The 23,524-nt window shown below is 37.6% G+C and overlaps 1 protein-coding gene across 2 annotated transcripts in view; it reads right to left on the reverse strand.

Moving 5' to 3' along the window:
* The window catches only part of CPPED1 (calcineurin like phosphoesterase domain containing 1), a 35,216-nt gene that overhangs the window by 8,713 nt on the left and 2,979 nt on the right, over positions 1–23,524 (reverse strand). The window contains exons 2-3 of one of the 2 annotated variants that reach the window (XM_042864419.1): positions 18,196–18,414; positions 4,523–4,945 (exon numbers count right to left, since the gene is read on the reverse strand). In XM_042864419.1, coding sequence (XP_042720353.1) covers positions 4,523–4,945; positions 18,196–18,414 — 642 coding nt within the window. The remainder of the gene's footprint in view (positions 1–4,522; positions 4,946–18,195; positions 18,415–23,524) is intronic. The other variant, XM_042864420.1, reaches the window with a different exon arrangement.

Below are 23,524 nucleotides of genomic sequence, written 5' to 3' on the forward strand. Positions count from 1 at the left end.
TCATCTATTCCAGCCCTTGGCTCCAGACAGGACCACCCCAATGCACCTCAAACTCCAGCAACTTAGAGCCACGACTATTGCCCTGGGGAGGCTGTTCCATTGCCTGATCACCCTCTAATGAAAAGCTTTTCCTGATATCCAGCTTGCCTTCCCATAACACAGCTTCATAACATTTCCTTGGGGTTCTAGACTGCAAAATTTATCTATGACAAAAGTTTTATGTAGGGCAACACTGAATGCAGTTATCTAGAAAAGGCCCTTATCCGCACTCGTGTCTTCTGTGTAACCAGAGAAGAGGCAGTGAGCACAGCCAGAGGGTGACTGCAGACCTTGGATGGCTAAATAAGCCACTGTGGGTGCAATCTGGAGAAGGTCACTCCATGCTTTGGATTAATCTTCATGAATGCCTTATGTGGCCTGTCAGTGGAATTTATTTATTGATTCTGTTACTTTCTCAATTTGAAAGCCAAACTTTCTAAGATATCTGATAGAAACCCCGGACTACCTTGGCTTGCTGTGTGCTCTTAAAGATTGAGAAGAAGTTTTTACCAATCAAAACTATAGCCCAGAGGAGAAAACAAACTTCAAACATTCATTTATCTAAGAACAAATGTTATTTATTCTCATTATGAATTATGCTAAATAAATGTTTTGCAGTATTTCCTTGCTGAATTTCTGGAAAAAAAAAAAAAAAAAAAAAAAAAAAAGAACAAGTCTGCATCTACCTATGTGTTATGTTGTCATACCTAGGGCACGGTTTAAAAAACAATGTTCTTATGCAGATAAATAAAATACATCAAATTTGGTCACTTTGCCTGTAGCATGAACACATACATATATATATAATTTCATTATAATAGTAATTCTAGACACTGAAGCTCAAATACGTAAATCTACGTTATCTTAAATACTGACAAAGTGACATGAGCGAGTGCTAAGATTACTCACTTGGTGTATAGGCTTTACCAAAATCAAGGTATCAGTGGCAAGAAGAAGAAAATATTACCCCTTGTCTATTCTGATTACACAACAAATAGCGAAACACAGTACAAGTTGTCTGGTAACACTCCTTGCTTTAATTTGGTACTCAAATATATCTCAGCTGATGATGTTCAGAAAGCTGCTTCTCCCTGTAATATCACTCTTATGTAAAAAAAAAAAAAATCTAAGAGGAGCATGAAGCTATTATGCTCTTTTAATGAGTAAAGATGTTAGAAGTTACAGCATTTAGAATCACCACATGTAATGAAAAAAGACATATAGTAAAGTTACTTTTTCCTGCATGTATGAATTCAAGTGTTTTCCATCACATCTGAAAAATTACTTTGACGACATTTAGCTGAATTTATAACTTTTCAATTAAAAAAGCTGGATGCTATGAGGATCTTCCTTCCATTATTTTATATGCATTACCTTGTAATTCTGAAACAAGACTCTTGCGTTGATAGCCAACCTGTATTCATCATCTTGCTCTGAACGATTAATTCTTTTATCAGTTTTGTTGGTGATAAAGGAGCTATCAACCTCGGTTTTATTCAGCCAAGATCTTAAACTTGTTTGTGGGCTGCTCTGAAAGTGATGCCTCCTATGTATTTCCATGGAAACTACAGCATACATAATGAGTTCAGTAACACTATTTGATACAGCAATTCTCAGCTACAAAACACTATTCTTCAACATAATACCACCATTAGGGGTGCGCTTTCACTACAGATGAACAAGAGCCTGCAGGCAGCGCTTGTAAAAATCTGCACCAGTGAAAGTGACTGCCACTGTTGAAACACTCACTTACACCCCCCTAGGCTCACAGCCACTGTGAACATTTATGGAGGCCGAGCAACTATTGATGGAAGTCATTGGAGGCCCTTTTTTCTCCATGGAGGAATTCAGTTCCACCCTTCGCTCCCCCCACACTTCCATGTCAGGCGCCATTCTGTCCCAGTGCCCCTCTGCTGCCATCTGTCACACAGCAACAACCTGTCATGGAATGTTGGTGGGTAGGTTCAGCCTCTGCTGCCATCCCACCAACAGATGCCGCTGACATCAGGGCTGATGTAATAAAACAGGAGGCATAACTTTCAGGTCAGCCCTCATGTTTTGCATAATTAGGGTTTTTACTATGTTGTGTGACTACTAAGGATTATGTACTAAGGATTTTCAGTGTCTCAGCAATGACTCACAGGCAACAACTCTTTAAAAAATCGTCCGTAGCTCAGCAAAAACACACATACCTTTCTGGTCATAGAAAATGGCTGCAATGGGCTAATTAAACTACACTTGGATGAGATATATGAGAAGGAGTACATCTGGCACACAGATCAGATTTTCAGCTAGACTAGTACCTGGATTCCTTTTTTTTCCCCTACAAAGCACACTTCTTTATAACATCACTATAAAATTCTTAAGAACTGAATATGCATTTCACATAGAAGAGCAGACCTCACCCTCATTCAAAAAATTGTTCACACAACCTTTGACAACTGAGGCTAAACATTTAGTAGTTACAGAAATACATTTTCACAAATGTATTCTCAAATGATAAACTGTGCTCTCAACAGAGTAGATTTTCACTATCTCTGACATCGTTTTTTTCCAGGGACATTACTTGTTATAATGATTTGAAAAAAAATGCGATCAGTAAAATTATTTAGACATGCTGATTAGAAATATAGGTTAACTTTGTGTAGTAGTAATACATATTTACAAGTGTCAGATTTTCAATTAGTAAATAATTATCACAAGGACATGAATTTCTCTTTAAGTACCTCAACTGTTAAGGACACTTCTATTGTGAGAATGTAATTCAGTACTTTGTACCAGATGTAGCCTGTACAGCTAGTCTTTTTATCTCTGCTTGCATTGAGGGGATACTTGAACCAAAAACATTCTGCAGTGTGTAGTTATTCTATTCTAACCACTTACATATGATTTGGGCTTAGAATTTAAAACAGTTGTTTCCTGAAGTTGCATACCTCTGAAGCCTCTGTGTAACACCACCATACTTCAAGTATTTGTTATTTCCCAAAAGACCCATTTGGCTTAGTTTATGGAAAGACTGAAATCCTTAGATTGTCCTTTCTTCCCCATCTGTCCCTCTATCTTTCTCTCTGTGCGTGGTGGCTCCATGTTTGATACCATAAACTTAAAAGTATCAACACAAAGTCTTGATAACTGGGATAGCACCAGGTCTGATCCTGTGTTATTAACAATGGAAATACAACGCGCACCCTACTAACAGTGTGTTCCCAAAGCCAACAAGCCCTAAAATATACACAAATATACACAATATATGAACTATATTGAAATGTTTCATAACTACATGCTGGTCTGCCAAAGTGGTTGGAAACACTGCAAGAAAGCATCATGACAAGCAGCAAAGGGAGAGGTGGAGAGTGCGAGAGCAGGAAGTGAAAGACTTCTTGAAATAAAGAAGACACAGTCTCCCTTTTTGTGTAATAAAACCAAAATTCCTAATCAAAATACTCGTGACCAAAAATGATTTCTTTATAATATCTTAATACAAAATATAAGGTATGCTCAGCATGTCTCCTTGTGGGAAAAGAGCAATCTTCTAAGTCTGGAATCTCGAGATGTCAGTCTCCTGAAGAGCCCTCAGATATTTATGAATTTTGGCCTGACTGATTGGAAACAGGAGGAAATTCATAGCTTGGAAAATTAGACTGGCTCTGGATGAGTTCTGGCTTAACAATTACATGGTAAATTAGGAACAATATCATATGTAATTTCCATTGTTTGGTAATCCAAATAACTTGTTCTTTCATAGATACAGAGAAAATGACACTGATGCAGTGATGACAGGCTGGCAGGAAATCTTGAGGGACTAGCACACTTCAGAAACATGAAAGCAATTAGCAGGAAACAGTGGGAACAATGTGGAGAGGTGGCTGCACAGTGTACCTGTCTCCATGGCATTCAAGTTTCATCACACAAAGCTAAGGGATTTGCTACAGTATTCTCATTCAAAGCATGCTCTACCTGCCTTTTATTCCCAGAAGTGACCTCTATTAGGAACAGATAAAAAAGAGGGTGGATCTTAGCAGAGCAAGACTCTTTAGCACTGAATAAATCTGGATGATGCTATAAAATTGGCTCACTGGGAAAGAAAACAGCCTGCAAGGTAATTCTGAATTCTGTTTCTGTTTTATGGGAGGGGGGGGGGGGGGAAAATGTATTTTTTTTATATGGCAAAACACGATCTTCCATTTTTTTAAAACAAAAAAAAAAAAAAAAAAAAAAAAAAATCAGGTTGTCTAGTATTCGCCAGTACTTGCAAAGTGAAATCTGTGCTACATCTTTTAAAAGTTTCTCACTTATTTTTCTTTCCAAGATGTTAGGGTTTGGTTGATAATTTTGACCTAAGAGGAACAAGTCTTATAAACAGTACCCCAAACTTCTTGAAAACAGTACTATGCAAGTTTTGTTGTTGTTGTTGTTTTCCTGGCACTGTAGCCACTAACAATTGGAAGCAAAAATTCAGAGAAAGGAGAACTCAAGAAATTACCTGCTTTATGGAACTTTTCCATTATCTCATGTCGAACTGATTTTTCCAAGTTGAAATAATCATGGTCTTCATCAGGCTCTCTCAAAAACAGAGGGATGTGCTGAAACACTATTACATGCTTGCATTTATGTTTTCTGGCAGCAGCCAGCTGCCCATTTAGCCATGCGTCCTGAGCTTCCTTTAACTCTGGGCATTTGGAAGAATCGAAGTACAATTGAGAATTCAGCACAAGAAAGAAAACACCTCCTACCCAAAAGCTGAAGTAGTCATCTCCCCAACTCCTGCAATAATTATCTATTGTTTCTCTTGTTGGAGTATTGCCAATATCATGATTTCCACTGACAAATACCAACGGGATGTCCTGGTCAGTGTTTTTCAGAACGCTCTTTAAATCTTGCTCTTGGTCCTTTCTCCACTGGGTTCCTACAGAAAAGAAAACACCACAAAACCACGTTTTACTGTTCATGCTATCTTCTCCTACCTTCAGTGTTTGTTTTTGTTAATGGAAATACCATATACAGTAAGAAAATATTCAGTATTAGGTTTGTAATGATACAGAATAGGGAATATATCTTCACTTTATATTTTCGCACAGCCCCTTCCTTCCTGTTTTTTTCCCCCCTCCTTTATCAATTACTCAGCCATTCTCTGAAATTTTCATTAAGTAACGCTCTGGAGAGGAACCAACAGATCACACAGCAGTAGATGACCTCATATTCAATGTTTTGCATGAAAAGCTTTGGCGGGCCAGTTCTTGTCATCTATAGTCTGACAATCTGGAGAAAAATGCAGCCACATTGTATGGTGTGAGTCAGCTTTACACAAGGAAAGAAACAGGTTAAGATGTGGTTTATATTTTATGGTTGCACAAACAAATTTATTCATTTTTTCATTACAAGAACTACTTTAACAGCAAAAATGGAATTACTGTCTTGTGGTGACTTCTTTATGACAAAACTGTTTTCTAATAAGCATGTTTCACAAAAAATAACTGCATTTGTTAAAGAAGAAATTAGAGGAATTTTACAGGAACTCTGACATCAGAATTACACATTTGCTTACAAGTCCATGTTCTAGTTTTGTAACCCCATATATGTATTATATACTGAAATGCAATGCAGGGACTCCCGTCAAAAAATGTACCAGACAAAATGCATTTTTATCCATATTTCTTCAAAATTCTTATGATTAATGTTGAGAAATACTTACCCTTGGTAGATGTTTTTAGTAAAGACTTCAATTAATTTTCTATTTCCAAAAGATACACCTTGTACCTTATTGCTATTACTAGAATTAGTAGAATTTGACACTTAAAAAATTACTGAAAAATATCACATCCATACATCTAAATGTAAAGACCAGTGTGAGATTTAATATGTGTTGTGTTGGTTCAAGGGAAGGGAATCCACAGTGCTCATCTTTAACTTATGAAAGAATAGAAAGGTTTCGGAGCAAAATCTCAGTGTAACTTAGAAATACTGGGTATATGGCGTGTCTTGGAACTAGAGGAAAACAGGTGGGTATGTGGGATTTTTAATGTACAAGGTGGATGGTGAGTTTGGGCCATCCTTTCAAAAAATCCTTATTAGTGCTGGAAAACAAAATAACAGGGCAAGTAACATCTTGAGTTACTTGGAGGAGCTGGGTTTAAAAAAAAAAAAGATTAAATCCAGTATTTCTTGCTGTCTGTGGGTCAGGGAGCCTGGTGAGAAAGCTGCTTGCCCTGCTTCTCCTTACCTTCCTATGTAAAGAACTGGAAATTTCAGTCTATAAATACAAAAATATATTCTGTGTGGGAGGGAGATGGGGAAAAGCTGAAGGGGAAGTCTTAATTAGGAGATGAGTAAACAGATTATACCATGCTAATCCACTTGCTATCACTTTGGGAAATTTAGATAACAGTTTCAGAGTATAGAGACATTTATGCATAAGCTGCAGAAATAATTTGTAGAATTGTGTATACATCTTCCCAGTGGTGAAATTCAAGCTCCAGAGACTAGATTTGTTGACAGCAGGGCACTGGTTCCCTCATTTAATGCAATACTATTTCTATAGCAACAGGGAGACACATTCAGTGTTCTATTGCAGAAAAAAGATTGCTCAAAATGCGAAACAAGGTCTTTGTCCAAAGAGTCTAAGAAATCCTACTATGTAAAGATTATTTTAAGACAGTTATATTCCAGCTTGACCTTTCCTTGGTGGAAGGTGAAAACAACTTCAAAATAAGATACCTACAGTGATTAAGGTAGGAAGAAGAAAAGCAGTGTCTCTATTGTCTTTGGGACAAGGCTAACTAATATTTAATGTCCCCAATGATTATGAAGAACATTTTTATTTGCCAGGTATATTTCTTAAGAGGGTTGGCTGGAAGCAGATTAAAAAAGTAATTTGGGAAGCATCAGGGTAGATGGAATTTAGATTCATTTCTGTTCCATTTATCCTGACATTATGTGCAGTGACATTTTTAAATCCCAAGCTACACTATGCTGTTTTCACGTTAGGTTCTGTAAATACAGTCTTGCCCTAAGATAAACAATTTAATAAATTAATAGCGCATAAAGGCCAGTTTGGCTCTTAGGAAAAAGAAAAAAGTGAGAGCTGGTACAGTTGCCTACAATTTTCCACAGATTTCTGGGCTATCGTTTCTGGAAGCTATGTGAGCAGGAGCACAGAGGCGTGCCGCTGCAGAGATGTTGACATCACATCTTCCTCCTGTAGGTTATATCGCTACCTTAACACTTCGAGTGCTCCATCTTGCATTATTAAAGGAGTAAAGGCAACCTGCCTTCGCTCACTGAAAGAGCAGATTTCAAGAAAGAGTGCAATTTTAAAGCATTTGCAGAAGCTGGCTTTAGTCAGCGTAAGCACAATTCACAGATTATTCTGCTGAAGAAATAATCCTCTTGCTCTTAATCCACACTGCAGTTTACTTTGGTATTCCAGAGAGGGCCTCTACAGCAAAGTGTTGGATTTAGATTTTTTTTTAGATGCCCTAGCTATAAAAAGAATTTGAAACAGTTTGCCCCAAACCATAGCACTGCAATGTATGCTGTCTGCAACTGTATCTGAGACAACCCTTCACCTACACTCTCATCAGTTTTCTCCCTGAAATAGTTCAAATTATTCAGTCAATTAATAATAGCACCCATTTATCTACTAATCTGAATTAGGGGAGGAGAAGTTATACTGGCATTAGTAAGTGGCACCCCCAGTTGTGCCTTGTGTCAGCACAAGGAAGGGAACCCAAAGTGTTTCCTGGCATCAAGTGGCTGTCAGCCCTTGCCAGACAAACACATCTGGCTGGAACCACTGCTGCATCAGTCCAGAATTCCAATTCTGTGTTGTCTTCCAAAAGATGGAAATTCCAGTGAGGTAAATGGAATTTTTTTTTAACAATCAAAGCTAGTACCATAAATTCATGGAGAAGATGACTGCCAGCCTGATACAAGGATGCTGCATTCCAGAGAACTTTCTCTCCAGTCATTTACTGAGAAGTCCTTTTCAGTCATCTGCATGGCAAAAGTGTCTACAGCATAGGGTGGAAGTGCCCAGCAAGTGGTGCTTATGCTGTTGCTGCCTCTAAACCTCCTTTTTGGTCTTTTTCTCAGTACTATTTGCCTACCACTTCCGCAAATCTTGGCATAGACATTACTATGTCATGGTTTGCTACAGGAAAAAACAACGTGGGTGAACATAACCAAACGCCTAGTAGCAAGTTTAACCTAACATGGCAAAAGGATTCCTTATTATGACTGAGTACACATGCACATCCCCACTGACTGCCTGCCCTGACCTAAGAACTCTGCCTCTGCAAGGCCTTGCTCAGCTGACAGTCAAGGCAGGCACTGTAAGGGTAAAGTTACCAAGCTGACTACAGCCAATTTACCTATCCCTTGATTATGTAGTGGGAAGATTCCAGCTTCTGTCAAGGAACCCTCACCTTCTGGCCTCATGCCATTCTTGTACTTCTTGAATTCCTTTGTGAACTGATCGAGTTCCCAACCAGTATGGCTGAGAATCTTCCCCCAAAGAAGTGGTGCATCAATTGAATCTACCTCTGAAATTGGTGAGCCAGAGATGGCTCCAATGGGGAGAAGGGATGTAAGGTAGGGCAAGAATCCTATGGAGACAAGAGCAAGTGGAGGGCATCATAACTTACAGATTTAGATTTCTTTTGCCTATGTATATCAGCCATCAGAAGGGCCTTGATTTTCCTCTATTTTATCTATTGAGAAGGGAAAATTACTCTCTAAATTACATACGAAGAAAATGCGAAAAATAAAGCATAATCATATCCTGGATTTCTAAATTACTCACTCTCACTTTTTCATCATTATCATACAAGTGTCCCAAACCTCAGAGGAGTTGCAAATGCATTCTTTTTGAAGGAAAATGCAGATTTTCACATAGAAAAAAAAAACAAGTTAAAAAGAAAGTTCTTTAACTCTAAGCTTTAATCCAAGCAGAACCTTAAAAAGAACTAATATGACAACTGCAATCTGGTTAACATCTAACCCAAGAGATGGATTATCAAAGTACAGATAAGATATAAATTGCAGGTTAAAATACTATTCAAAATATCAAACAGAAATACTAACTATATCTTATAAAAGTAAAACACAAAATGTCAAAACACCACCAATGAAAATGGAATTAACAAAAGCATTGGACTCTTTCCTTAGGTAACTCATAATGAAATCAGAACTGCTGTGATATCAAAAGACAGATAATTCTTGATGGAAACAACTGCGTGATCGCTATAAACAAATGACAGGTCTGCGTACTCTTGGGCCTTGCAGTTCCTCTTTGTATCACTTTGTGCTCTGTTATAAACCTCCACTGACAAAGATTCAGAAATTGGGATTTAGCTGAAGTGCTGCATGTGCCAGAGCTGAACACAGCTGCCTCCTCCCCAGCTGTGCCAGGCTGATGAGAGCTTTGAAAAAAACAAAAAAAAAGCGAACAGAAAAACTTGCTTTTGTTACTAAACCAAAGAGCCAGTTAAAAAAAAGTTGGGGGGCAAATAGGTGACATGCTTGCAGTCATTTCTCAAAATTGGAACCATGTTTTAAGCCTTATATCTGTTGATTACCTTTTTTAAAAAAAGAATATCTGTTTGCTTGTAAGCTTGTTACATGGACAAATCAAACATCAGCATTCACGTTCTTGCCCTCACCATGAGAGATTTTTTTATTTTTAAGAATTACTGTATTAGTTAAAATTGAACCTTCTGAAGTTATCTCCTTATACACATACTTTCCTCAAGGACAGAAAACTTACTGATCATTTGTTTTAAAAAAAACAGGTTCTGAACAAGTAGTTCAGAAGCAGTAATAGAAGCAGTTCACAGCTAAATTTACTGCTGCAAAATCATTTTTTGAGAAAGACAATAAGCATTACCAGCCACTTTTTCCTTTTTTGGATGTCTTCCTAATTCATTCTAGCTATGAATGCTGCTCCAAAAGTAATGCCTCCTATCTTGTGATGTCAGCGGCATCTGTTGGTGGGATGGCAGGAGAGGCTGAACCTGCCCACCAACATTCCGTGACAGGCTGTTGCTGTGTGACAGATGGCAGCAGAGGGGCACTGGGACAGAATGGCGCCTGACATGGAAGTGTGGGGGGAGCGAAGGGTGGAGCTGAATTCCTCCATGTGGAAAAAAGGGCCCCTGTGGGCATTCATTGATGCTTGTGAACATTTATGTAGAACAAACAGTGGATGGCAGTGCAGTGAGGTAGTGGGTGGTGCGTTTTAACAGTAGAGAAGACAAGCCACATTCCAGGTAATGAAGATTTTTACTAACGCAGCACGCAGGCTCTTGTTCATCAGCAGTGAAAATGCACAGCTACTAGTGGTAACTATGTTGAAGTATAGTGCTTTGTAGCTCTATCAAATAGTATTACTGTGCTCTTTGTATCCATAGTAGCTTCTATGGTAATAAGTAGGTCTCACCAAAAGTAGTGACTCCTAAGAAGCTGTAACACTACAACGTGATGGACAGTGATAATAACGGGTGGCAAAGTCTTTGGTTGCAGCAAATGAGGACAAACTCAAATGTAGGCGCTGCGGAGATTAAAAAAAAAAAAAAAAAGGAAGAAAAACTGCTTACCTTTGGAATGCCTCAAGTATACAGAGACCTCCAGAGGGATCCCTTTACCTCCACTGCCAGCCCTTAAATTAGGTTTGGGAAGAGGTGCATCCTGGCTCCAGTCCTTCTGTCACTCAGTGCATTGCATTGCATTGCATGCACCTGAGCTCCCCTAGGTTGGCCCTGCCTTCCCACCAGGTGCTCCATCACTGCTTCAAGCCATGACTCAGCATTTCTTCTACAGTAGCATTAAGATCTTCTATGGACCTGACATTTCTCTGTATTTTATTCAGTTCACAAATATATAAATGACAGCTTGTGTATTTGCATAGAGATTTCAACCTTGCATTCATATCACTTCTTGTGCACAGAAGCTACCAGAAGGGCTCTAAATTTCCAACAGCTCTGCTATATGAAGATGGTTCATATCTGATATAACAAAGGACAAGTGCAGTGCTTTGTGATGCTTTTTTCCTAGAAGAGAAGTCAGGCTGAATCAAGCATGTATCAACTGAAAATTGACAAGTTTGTACACTAGATGTCTTCAGAATGTTTGGTAAAGAGGTGAAAAGATTTTCAGATGCAAACAACTGCACACTTTTAAAAATATATGCTATGAAAGTTAATATCTCCATGACGACCTCAATATCAGTTTTAGTAGATCTAAATCAAAAGACAAGTGGAGCTGCTAGGGAGGCATAAGCTTCAGCTCTTACTGAAGCCAAATATTCACTCATCTTTCCCTGTCAAGCCCAATACTGCTTTTGAAGGAAGAGAAGTTAAAATATTCAGAATAGGGAGGTGCCCTTACTACTGAGAAATAAATGCTTTGATAAGAGCCGTTTACTACGGTACATGCTTTCTCTTTGAAAGATAGAGCTTTCCTAGAGCTACCTTCTAAGTCAGAGGTTTGTAATTATTTGCTGTAGCCTATGCTTTAAAAATTATTATATATACAAATATGAGCTTTGGAAGAAGCTATATTCAGTGACTCAGTGTTTAAGAGAAGCAAAAGGCAGGAATATTCTGAACTGCAGCAGTTGTACACATCTAGGCCCTGGAAAGAGGCTGAAGTTAATAATTCTCTCAGGAGAGGGAATGCCTTAAATCTTTACGGTGATCATAACCAGAAATGAAGCCATACAGCTGTCTTTACAACAGAGCTATCACCTCTGAAGCTCCTCAGCTCTGAAGCTATTTTGCATGTAAATAACTCTCCGGCCTATGTGTCAGAGCTTGTAAGAGGTACTGACTGTATGAAAGCCAGTATGCTCAGCTTATCTCGTGTCCTGATCATCAAATTGTCAAGCAGAAACCAAATGGAGAAATGCTGATTTGAAAATCATGTCCCTTAATTGCTGTCTAAATTTGAACCCAGAATCCCAATATTTGGCACCTGCCCTTGGAAAACTTAGTGTGTATCTTTGCCTCTATTATTATATAAAAATACTGTTTGTATGGAAGACAGGATTGCAGACTGAAGCACATAATTTTGAGGACACATGTAGCTGGCAGTTTTACTTGCTTTTTGCATAAAGCACATAGCATTGCCCAAAACTATAATTAGTCAAATTGAGTTGCTATGCAGTATGGCTTTACTGAGTTTTGGAGTGACAGAGAAGAAAAATGTGCAGGATTTGTGGGGAATAAACACGCGCTGGAGATGCACGCAGACTCCCCACACTGTGTGCAGGAGCTTGCTGGCTGGCAAGAAGGTCCTAGAAGCACTGGGGACCCAGGAAGCAGCAGGTAGAGAAAGAGAAGCCAAAAACTCCAGTCCACCCAGCAAGTTTCCATCTAACAAGCTGATAGTAAGACTAGCAGGCCAGGACTGTAGCCCTCCTGTGCCAGCATAAAGTACACTACTCCTCTGACCACAGAGTGGCAGCCATACCTTCCTATTCTACTGCATCATATTGAATTTTTAGTATTTATTCAATCAAGGATTTGAAATGCCAATCTGCAGACATGTGCATGGAAGAACACGTGTAAAGTATGTTGACAAGTGAGAACAAGGACAGTGTTTATACTACCAAGCAGCCAGTTATTAAAACAATATGACAAATCTGTCTGATGTTAAGGAAACATTTTAAATAGTAGAAATACAAGAAATTCAGGAGACCTTATATTTGGTCTAGATAAAAAATTCATATTGTGATTATGTGTGTTCCACTAAAATACCATCCTTCCTCACAGACTTCTTTACTACATTATTGCAACCACTTGTAATAATATTGAGTATCTCTGGAAAACTGCAAGGATTCCCCAAACTTTGGGACAGGTTTATAAGGATTAAATGAAGGTGTACCAATTTCAGGGCCACCGTTGTGGTCCAGAACAGCACAAGGTAGCTCTAATCTGAGCAAATAAAAAAACTCCCTCCCTCCCCCCATGCTCTGCCTTGCACAGATGGGGGGATACAACACAGGTAATTCGAAAGAGCTAAGACATATAATTAAAAAAACAGAAAAAAAGACAAAAAGCAGCTGAAATGGGCAACATCACTTAAATATTTCATTATCTTTAAAGTGAATAAAAATCTATGCAAAAAACCCCAGCAACAATAGGCCTCAGGAATAAGTGCCCTGATGTGATAATGCTAGAAAGATGGACGATTGCTGCTGAAGCTAATGAGAGAAATGGAAGTATAGGCGCATTAATGAAAAAGGAAGAAGTGCTATCACAGTTTATTCTGGCATGTAAGAAGAACAGAGACGACAAAATTCTTATATTGGAATTCAGCTTATTTTCAATACAATGGTTTTGTCTTCCGCCGTCATTTACAAAGACGTCTAGATTGATTAGTTTTTAACAGAGGTATATAAAAAATGGAATAGATGGATTACTGAAAGACCTTTGTCATAGCAGATGCAAGGGATGTGGGCATTCTCTTCCTCCTTCCAACGTCTCAGCAAAATGAATGAATTCTGAAATAGATGTACTCTGAAGAATGTACAACACACGTGGCTTTTGGCTACCAGATGCTGTTTTCACTCACATTACCAAGAGCAAAGTTTGCTTTACCAGAAACACATTTGTTTGAGAAATTTGTTATAAAGAACAGTTGAAATCCTTTAATTAAAGCATTTACTAACATAAAACAAAGATAGAGAGAAAAAAAGAATCTCACTACCTGGGCTTACTTGATTGAAAAGGCTGGTGTTGGATTATTTAGCAAATAGAGACCTACGTAGGTCTCTGTATTATTATATTATGCCTTCACTTAAAGAAATTAGTACAAGAATTCACACTGTAGTTCAAGAGCCATAATATTCAATTACAGTGATTTTTATTTCTTCTAATTAACGTATTCATACAAATGAATTGAAAGGTGTAATCACAAACATCGGTTGCTCCCAATCCATCATCATATTGCTAACAGATCTAGCTTAATCACATTCTACCAGGTTTTTTTAATTACACAAATTACTAGTCAAGTCTCATTTCACGTAGTCTCTGAATGGATACATTTTGTTCATCAGAGTTAAGTGAACTTTGCAGGAGACTTGCTGTTTTACTTGTTCTTTCACCCATATAATTAGAGCAATTTAATGAAAAATAATTAAAGACCTGGTCTAAAATTTCATCCCCTGAAGGACTTTGCAGGATAGAACTGGTATCTATCAACTCCCTGAGAAATCGTTACAAAAATTAACAGTTTTTACTTTAAACAAGTTCCTCCAAAGGAATTCAGACATATAAAAACAGTACAGTTCTGCACGTTAAACTGAAACTGATATCTGCTGTCCAAGAGCGAGCCTGGGACAACCTCTTAACACACATACAAGATGGGCCAACGAGGTCCCAGCCACTCACAATCACAGAAGTGCTAGGGAGCACGTTAATCCCTGGCAGCCTTGGTTGCAGCAGCCATCAGAGTGGAATTTGTGATCCTGAGGGAAGGAAGGAAGGCAGTTTGCAAATCTGGAGCTTCAGGAGAGCAGACTTGGGCTTGTTCAGTGAATTGGTAGATGGGATCATGTGGGAGGTAGCTTTGAAAGGCAAGTTTGAGAGAGCTGACAGGTTTTCAGAGACAACCTCCTCCTAACAAGGATGGCCCATCCTGAGGGGGAGAAAAAAAAAGTCTAGACTATCAAGAGAGTGACATGGCTAAATGGGGAACTCACATCTGAGTGTTGATGTAAAAAGAACATTAAAAAAAAGATTGAAGCAAAGACAGACTTGAAAGGAAGAACGCTGATAAACTGCCTGGGCATGCAGGGTTCCCGTTGGGAAAAACAAAGTTCAATGAGAGTTGAAACTAGCAAGGGACGCGGTAGGCAACACGAGTTTCTGCAACTACTTTAGCAATGAAATTATAAAAAACATGTGGAACCACTATTGAGTAAGGCAGTGATTAATGAGAGGTATTCAATGCTCTTTTTGCCTCTCTTTGCTGTTTTCCCAAGCCTTTGGTCCTTGATTTAAAGAAACAATGAGAAAGAGGAAACAGTTATGTATCTCAAAAAATTTCAGCTCAGAAAAGTCTGCAGGGCCTGACTGGATGCATCCAAGAGTGGCTGGCTAATGTTACTGCAAAGCACTTCTCTATTATCTTAGAGGGGTTATTCCATATAGCCGGATGGACAGCTGGCTGAACTGTTTCGCTCAAAACCCATTGGTTAACAGAAAGTACAGGAAGGTTTCGTAAGCCAAAACAGAAGGTTCCAACTTGATGAGACAAAAAATGAAATAATTTTCCAGGGTTACAGAAAAATGCAGTGAAATAAACACTTCACTCAGTCAATTATATTTTGCAGATTACTATTTTGCCATACTAAGTTATGGTATGTTAACTTAATGTACACGAATGGCTTTAGAAGAAAGACTTTCATTAGCATGCTGGCTAGGTATAACTTAAGTATTGTGTTCAGAGAAATAATTTTTAGTAACAAAGTTGCAGTTTAAGGTATTGCTTAAAATTCTTGATTACATACCAGAACATTAGCATTACCAGGAATAGATATCCTATTCTTGATTATGTAATCAAGATTATGTAGTCAAGAAAAACTTCTGAAAATAATATTCAGAATACAAACTACTTTTAATCACCAGCTAAATACCAAGATACTGGCACTGATTACTTCATTGCTCTAATGACATCTGTAATGGATTCCAAGTGTTGTGCTTGATTGCTTCCCAGCTGATCAGGATTCTGTTCATCACTTCTAGCTGCTGGCATTCTGAGATTTCTTGGAGTTCCTTTGCACAGGCCTCAAACTTGCTTCAGATGGAAAGCTACAGCGTGTGCTTTAAAACAGTTGTTATAAACAGTCAATTCTCCATGATAAAACATATTAGAAAAAGAATGTTTGGGGTTTTGTGTTTATTTTATTTACAGGCAGTGGTTACAAAGCAATAAAATCCAAAGAACCTGATAGACATCAGCCAACAGATCATAACATCTCAGCTGACTGTAGCTTTCTTTAATAAAGTATGCTGCAATAGTAACAATGATACACTGCCATCAGCCCTGACTTTAATGTAGTTTTAATATAGCTGATAAACACAAGTGATTTAAAAGGTAATCTGAGATACTGAATAAGATACATGTAAGCAAAATTCATAGTTGCTAAAATTAAACAAAAGCCTTATGTAATTTTTAATTATTCCTACTTCCTTTTATTGAACTAAGACGGGAATTATTTTTAGAGAGACTCCTCTGCGGAACAGCATGGAACAACTGAAGTACCATACAAGTACAAACATGCAGTATCAAGGTCCAAACATTGCTGGCTAGAGCAATGAAATTGTATTTGAGAGGTAATGTGTTTGAGAAATATGACATCTCAAGCACAGTATTAGTACCAGAAAGAGACTTGTGCTATTTGGTAATGGAATATGAGAGATCTTTTGGCTCTCTTTTTTTTTTTTTTTTTTTAATCTGGGCTATCACTGATGCACACTACATTTTCAAACATGCCCACAAGTGAATAAATCTAGGAAATCATTCCTCCCTGAGTAGGAAGTCACCTTGATTCCTAGAGTTTAGCATGTAATGTGGCAGAAAACTAGAAAAAACAACTGCAGTATTTCCAAGTATTTCAGAAACCATCACTGTGAAGAACTTGGAAAGATTTCATTTTTAACATCAGGAGATTTCCATCTGATTAAAAAAAACAACAACAAAACACAGCAAATAAGTTCTTATTTGCCAACAGCTTGGCTTCCTAACACCAGTGTCTTGCAACGTCTTATAAATGAACAGCTATTAACAAGTCACCCCAAAGAAACTGTCAGAACAAGAAGTTGTTAAAATGTAGTGAGGGCTGTCTCACTTTGAAATATATTTTCTCAGATTTTTTATTTAACCTTTTTTGTGATCTGAAAGAGTTCCTATTCCAGAGACTGAGAAAAAAAAGTAGGAGAAAATTGTCTGAAAAGCCCATTATTTCACTTGAAAATACACATACACACAGTTTAAACTATTGTTTCAAATTATTTTAAACACACAGATTCAGATTTACCTCTCTTAAATATTTTTTCTGTCAGCCTTGAAGTATCACATTATATCTCTCTGCCCTTTGGGCAAATAGTGACAGAATGCTAATCCCGAGATGTCTCTATGAAACGCAATGATTCGCTTCTATCTCAGGCTCTCATCAGTTTGGGCAGAAAGACAAAGGGCTGACTGCAATGTTGAGTTTATATGGTTACTAGCATAAGACACAACAAATCATCTGCGCAAAACTACAGCAGTGAAGTAGGATAAGTATTGTTGGTTCAGTTGTGAGAAAGATGTCCAGTACACTCAGATCTTGCTGTGCAGTTAAATGCCAGGAAGCACCATCTCAGGAAGAGTGAAGTATGAAGGACTCCCATTTCTGCAAGCTCTCTTGTTGCATCATTGCACTGTCAAGTGCATAGCTAAGACTGTCTGCAGCTCGGCTTGTTACCAGGGCTAAGAAATCAAAGATGGTTTGCACAGATCTGCTTTTGAGACCACTTGTCAATTTGCAAGGTTACTTCCATTCAGAAAGTATGAGTCTATTTTAAAGTTACAGCTGTGAAATTTTGGAACCCACCTTTCTATATCCTCTATTGTTTTTCCTGTGGCTATACACTCAAAGACACTGATCTCTGCTTCCTACAGCAACATGACAGAATGCTACAGCTTCAATTTGCTGACTTTTAGCATTTTAAGAATTTAAATATTGAAGCAGTGGAACTTATTAAGCTTTAGAAAGAGCTTTGCTCACTTTGGTAGCTATAGCTACCTTTCTTTTTACTTAGCATTGTTTTTCCCAATGGCTAGAATCACTGTTTAGCTTATCAAAGCAATTTGTTTAGAATAAAGAATTTTAATATGTCCTCTCAAGATGCTTATTTCAAAGTGCATTTCCTCAGGGCTAGCCCCAAACCCTGACCCTAGCAAACAAACAAACAGCTAACAGAAATGCCCCCCTGAAATTAGAAACACATAAAATAAGATGAACAAATGAGACTATATCTCAAAAATAATCTAAAAAAAAAAAATTCTATTTTTTCCAAACACCAAAATAGTAGGATACGAAATGCTATGAAAGCATACTGTGAAGTAAGGAAAATAGATTTATGATCCACTCCACAGTTTTAATTGCCTTACCTGGCATTCCATGGATAAGATCTCCACACAACACAAAGAACTTGGGTTTAGGGTTTAGTTTGTTAATGGCCTGTACTGCTTGCTCTGTTAATTTGATTTCTTCTCCCCATTCATCATCTCCACTTCCTGTATTGCCAACTGCCCAAGCTTTTATTAGTCCAAATTGAGGATCTGCTCCTTGGATGAAGTAGAAAGGTCCCTTCCATTGGTACTCATCACCTAAAAACATTGAAAGAATTAAAAACTATAAATAAGTAAATATTGGCTTTTCTTTACCTACATAAGTTAAGGCCATATTAAAGAAGTATAGAATTCTTTATTCATTTGTATTGGACAAATATAAAGGCAGAAGTATAAATTTTTCTTCTAATGGGTAGCTGTAGTAAATGAAAGTATATTAATCTAATTTATACACCGGTAATTGCAGACTAATTAGAGGAAAACTATGTAAAGAACTCAGTAAATACTGTTGGGAAACGCAAAATTACAACACAGCAGAAGCATATGACATTACATTTCACTGGATTCTTTCAAGGCTCCAATAATTGCTCCTTTAGTTAACAAGTTAAAACATACACAACATGCTTTACACTTCACCATTTCAGTAGGTAGTTAAACATTATTGAGTTAAATGCTTCTGTAACACATTTGCTAGAGTTAAGAGATGAAGCCACTGAATAGAACCAAAGTCAGCAAATGCAACCCCAGCAACACTGAATTAGCAGCAGGAATGGAGAGAAGTTGTAACTTGAACTGTCGGATAGCTCCTGGGAACTACTAGGAAAAAGAATGCCATTTGTAGAGTCAGTGCAGATGAAGGATACAGTGGGATTTGTTCTGCTACAGTTTTCTTGCATACTTCTTTCTTTGATACTACAATACCAAGTAATACAAGTGTGATACATAACACTGGCTACTACCAGCTATAAACATAAAATGTTACCCTGTTCCCTAAACTTACCTATCAACTCTAAATGAAAGTGCAAACCAGTACACTGTCGTTTTTGTAGCTCTAAACATATTCATTTGCAACCCAAATATTTCAGACTGGACAACTGGATCTCCTTCCCACTTTTTACTCTTCTGAGCATGTCTAATTCATACACTGTTTAAAACACTTAGTTTTTGTTTTTTTGTTTTTTTTTTTTTTTTTTTTTTTTTTTTTTTGTTTTTTTTTTTTGGTTTTTTTTTGGTCAGTATTTCAATCATCAAAATGTCATTGACTACATTGATGTAGCTGAACCTGGGAAAAAAAAAAAACCCAAAACAATACAGCAAACAGTCTCAAATTATACTATAGGAATACGTTTTTATATAATGTCAGTCTTATCCAAAACAGCTTGAGTCGATCCTGGGTTCATCCTCCACTAACAGTACATAAGCAAGCAGCATGCCTATCACATGGGTTTACTTACGGTTTTCTTTTAAGTGGTCTAGAACTGGACCTTCTAACATTGTAAGATGAGTAATATGATTTTGTCAAGGAAGGTAAGACAGCAGGGGTTAGAATTCAGCTGCATGGTGGATATGGATGGGTAGGGGTGGAGGAGAAGGAATGTGGGCAACTCCTTGTAGCATGCTGCTGCCTGTTGCTATGGCATCAGATGATTTTGCTAAATGCAAGCATCTACATTTTAGTTAATGTAACATTTAAGGATCAGAATTACTTATCTGATAAAATTGTTTGCTAATTCATACTGGCATTCCTTGTTATGCATCATAATCCTGTTTTATAGATAGAACTTTCAGATTTTAATTCTGAAATGAACTTTTCCAATTACATAACTTACTTGGAGAAGCAAAATGATCTACCCATGAGTTTTCAGTAGAAGCCTTATGGAACTGCTTCAATAGCACAAAGCAGTTTAGGTTTTTATTGTGTGTTTTGCATGAAAAAAATTATAAATATGACTGTCATAAAAATCAGCTTGTGTGCTGCAAAGGCACTGTCTGCGCAGAGAAATTATCTTACAAGTTTTATAAGTGGAAAGTTATGCCAGCTTTTTTAAGTCATGTCTTTATGAGAAATCTTTTACAGCTTATACAAAATAAGGCTGGAAAGAGAAAGTTTGACACAAGACCTTGTTGAGGAGAAGTGCTACAACCTCAAACTCATCAAATAGATGCTTAGGGAAAAAAAAGCTGAGATTCTGAACAAAGCGACCAGACGCTTAACACCTGTCCCTTTGAGACAGTAACTTGGAAGCAAGATCTACTTACTTTGCATTGATGAATCTGAAGCCAATAGCTTTTACAATAGTAAGCTAAATAAATATAAAGGCATTTGTCTATTTTTACAGGAACCACTTTGAAAATAGAAGTAATATTTGTTTTGAAGGATGAAGTTTCACTTTTAGGCATATGGTTTCTCTCCCCTCCTGAGCCCCTGGGGTGGCACAGCAGCTGGTGCAGCTGCAGCAGCCCGGGCAGTGGGATCAGACCTGGAGCCAGGTGATGAGGAGGTGCACCCATAGTGTTTGAGTAGAGAAAAGCAGCAAGCAGGCAGTGTGCTTTCTGGGAGCCTGCAGAGTGGGAACAAAACAAGTCGCAAGGCCAGAGCAGAGGCTATTCTAATATAAGCTTTGTGGAGTTTTTCCTCCCCTGCCTTATATCTATGCCAATACAGTAACTCTGTAGGTTGTAAGCATCTGAATGTTTCCAAGAGTGAGCACAGATGCTCCTGTTTGAGTGGGTGGGTGATGGTCATGTGAGGAAGAGAGAGACACACACATAGAAAAGATGAATTTGTAAAGAGAAGTTCAGTACACAGACAGAATCAAGAAGTGGAAGAAAAAAGGAGAAACAGAAGATGCAGGGGTGGACGTGGAGAAGAGTGGGGAGAAAAGGAAAGAGATAAGAGGTGAAAAGAGAAAAACTGAAAGCGATGCTACAATCCCATGTGGGAAAGAAAGATAAAAAAGAATAAACTTAAGAAAATGAAGTGGGGGGGAACAGGAGAGATACAGGAATCAGGATGATATAAATAACGTTTACTTAAAGAATTAGTTTAATTAACTGATCTTTGTCAAATAATATACTCAAAAGCTCTTTTTGTGTGTGTTTTTTTTTTTTTTGAGAATTTATCAAATAGTTAAAAAAAATTACAGTGACATTGAATACATTTTCTGTACCATTTCCTTATTGCTCTATTACTCCAACTAGAAACCCAATTAAAAAAAAATAATCCTACCAGTATTCAAACGAATTTGAAACAGCTTATTTATCATGTGGTATTTATCGATTTAGCTTAGTACATACCAAATTCTCCACAAAGAAATTCCCAGTACAATTCATGCAAACAAAAGAATATATGGACATCCACTTTACTTATCACTTAAGTGTTTGTTTATCAAGAACATGGTTCCTTTACTATGAAGTACTATGAACAAAAGAAAAACATCATAAAGGAAATTGTATTAATACAACAGCAATGGTGACAGTTAGCACATTCATCAGTACAGTCAATTGCCGTGGAAAAAGTCCACCTTCTGAAACTGTTCTTATGCCTCAGTTTCAATAGCTTCCCACTCTTACTCCACTCCTATGCACGCCAAAGTACAGAGGATCAGTGCAACATATTTTTAGTTGCATAGGCTGAAAAATGATGCCAGCTTCTAATTTTATCTAATGATCAATCCTGCAAAGGGCCAAAGCAGTTGGCAGCAACATGCAGGAGAAAAGCTCAGTGGTGCATTGTGCTCACAAACACAAAGATTCCAACAGCCTAGATGGGACCTGAGTCAAACCTCGCCATTTCTAGAAGAGAACAGCTAACATCTCCATGTGCCCTTATTTCTTCCCCTTTTGCTCTTTGTAATGTCTTCCCTTTTCTTCCCCCTTTCTCCGAGGATCACAAAGGTACATGCTAGAGACACATCATCACAAGCAGACTCGTGACAGCCCCACAGTACTGGTGGCATATCCAGTGCTTCCCAGGTGGGATTTTCAACAGCAGTGAGATGTACCTTTGAGGCTGGTTTGTTTTTCTTCTAGACTCTACAACATTTCACAGAAATGAAGCATTTAGGAGAAGTTATTCTTGCCTGCATCTGTAAGTGGACACTATGATATCAGAGGAGAATGGATGTAGGCACACAGCTTGTGTTTGTTCAGTATAACAAGGGCAGTAACAAATACAAAAAACGGCAGATAAATACAAAAAGGGCAGTAACAAATACAAATCACACATTTTGATGTTGGATTTGCCAGGGGACTTAATGTCACTTCTCTGAAAGATCACTGAAGCAACTGAAATGTGGGTTTTCGTCATGTTTAGAAGTCAGATTGCTAATCGAAGATTAAATACTTTTGTTTTGCTTTTAGCAACTTCTGAAACATTTTATTTTGGAAGATATAGATGGCCCAAGTCCCTCTTCTGTTTTTACATATGAAATGACAGGTTCAGTACATGCTTTCTTGCTCTTGTCTATAAAATACGCCCATGACTTTTTTTCTAGATTAGATTGGATTGAAAGAACATCTTCGGTGTTTTAAAAAAAGATATAAGCAGGAAGCAAAATGTAAATTTTAATTAGTTTATTTATTTATTTAGTGAAGGCAGTATTTGTACATTACAAGCAGAAGAAATGGCAAAAAAATCATTGCAACTGTTTCGCAGTTTACCTTTAAGACAATTTGTTTTCATTCCTCTCACTTGTGTCATGGCTTAAAAACCAGTAAGGTACTTGCCCCAAACCCTTAATAGTTTCTTGTTTACTATTAAAACATTATCAATAGTTTCAAAAAACACCACTATTACTACTTGGATGTCCAAACAAAAGATTTCAATCTAATTAAGTGTTCATTCCTTTTAGCTGGGTTTTCCTGGAGTACCTGAGAGACTACCACAAGGTATGACAGTAGAATTCTGCTGACTGACCAAGGGGAATTATTCTCAAATCATTTAAGCAATGCTACTATTTTTAAAATATAAACTTCTAAAACGTCAAGGTAAGAAACGCCCCCTCAAACACAATTTATGTGTACTGAGGGCTATTAAATGCTAAATCCTAGTCATGCCCACCCCCAAATTTAATATATTTATATATTTAAATATATATTTATATTATTACAAACTTACTGCAGAAAATACACTAATTTCTTCATCCCAAGACTATTGGTGTGAAGGGGGATGACTTGCACAATGACAAGGTGTGGTCACAGAAGGTTGCTTAAAGCCCACTCAAGATATGCCTCATTCATATGAGAGTTGGAGACAGTATTAGGAATTAGAATATGCCAGCTGGGAAGCTGCTCTTGATTTGTTCTGACCAGAGGAAAACCTCACTCAAAAATACTGCATTGAAGAACTCCAGGGTGGTAGTTATAA

This window comes from Lagopus leucura, unplaced genomic scaffold, assembly GCF_019238085.1.
Source record: "Lagopus leucura isolate 7727_CA_CO unplaced genomic scaffold, USGS_WTPT01 Super-Scaffold_760, whole genome shotgun sequence".
Lineage (NCBI taxonomy): Eukaryota > Metazoa > Chordata > Aves > Galliformes > Phasianidae > Lagopus > Lagopus leucura.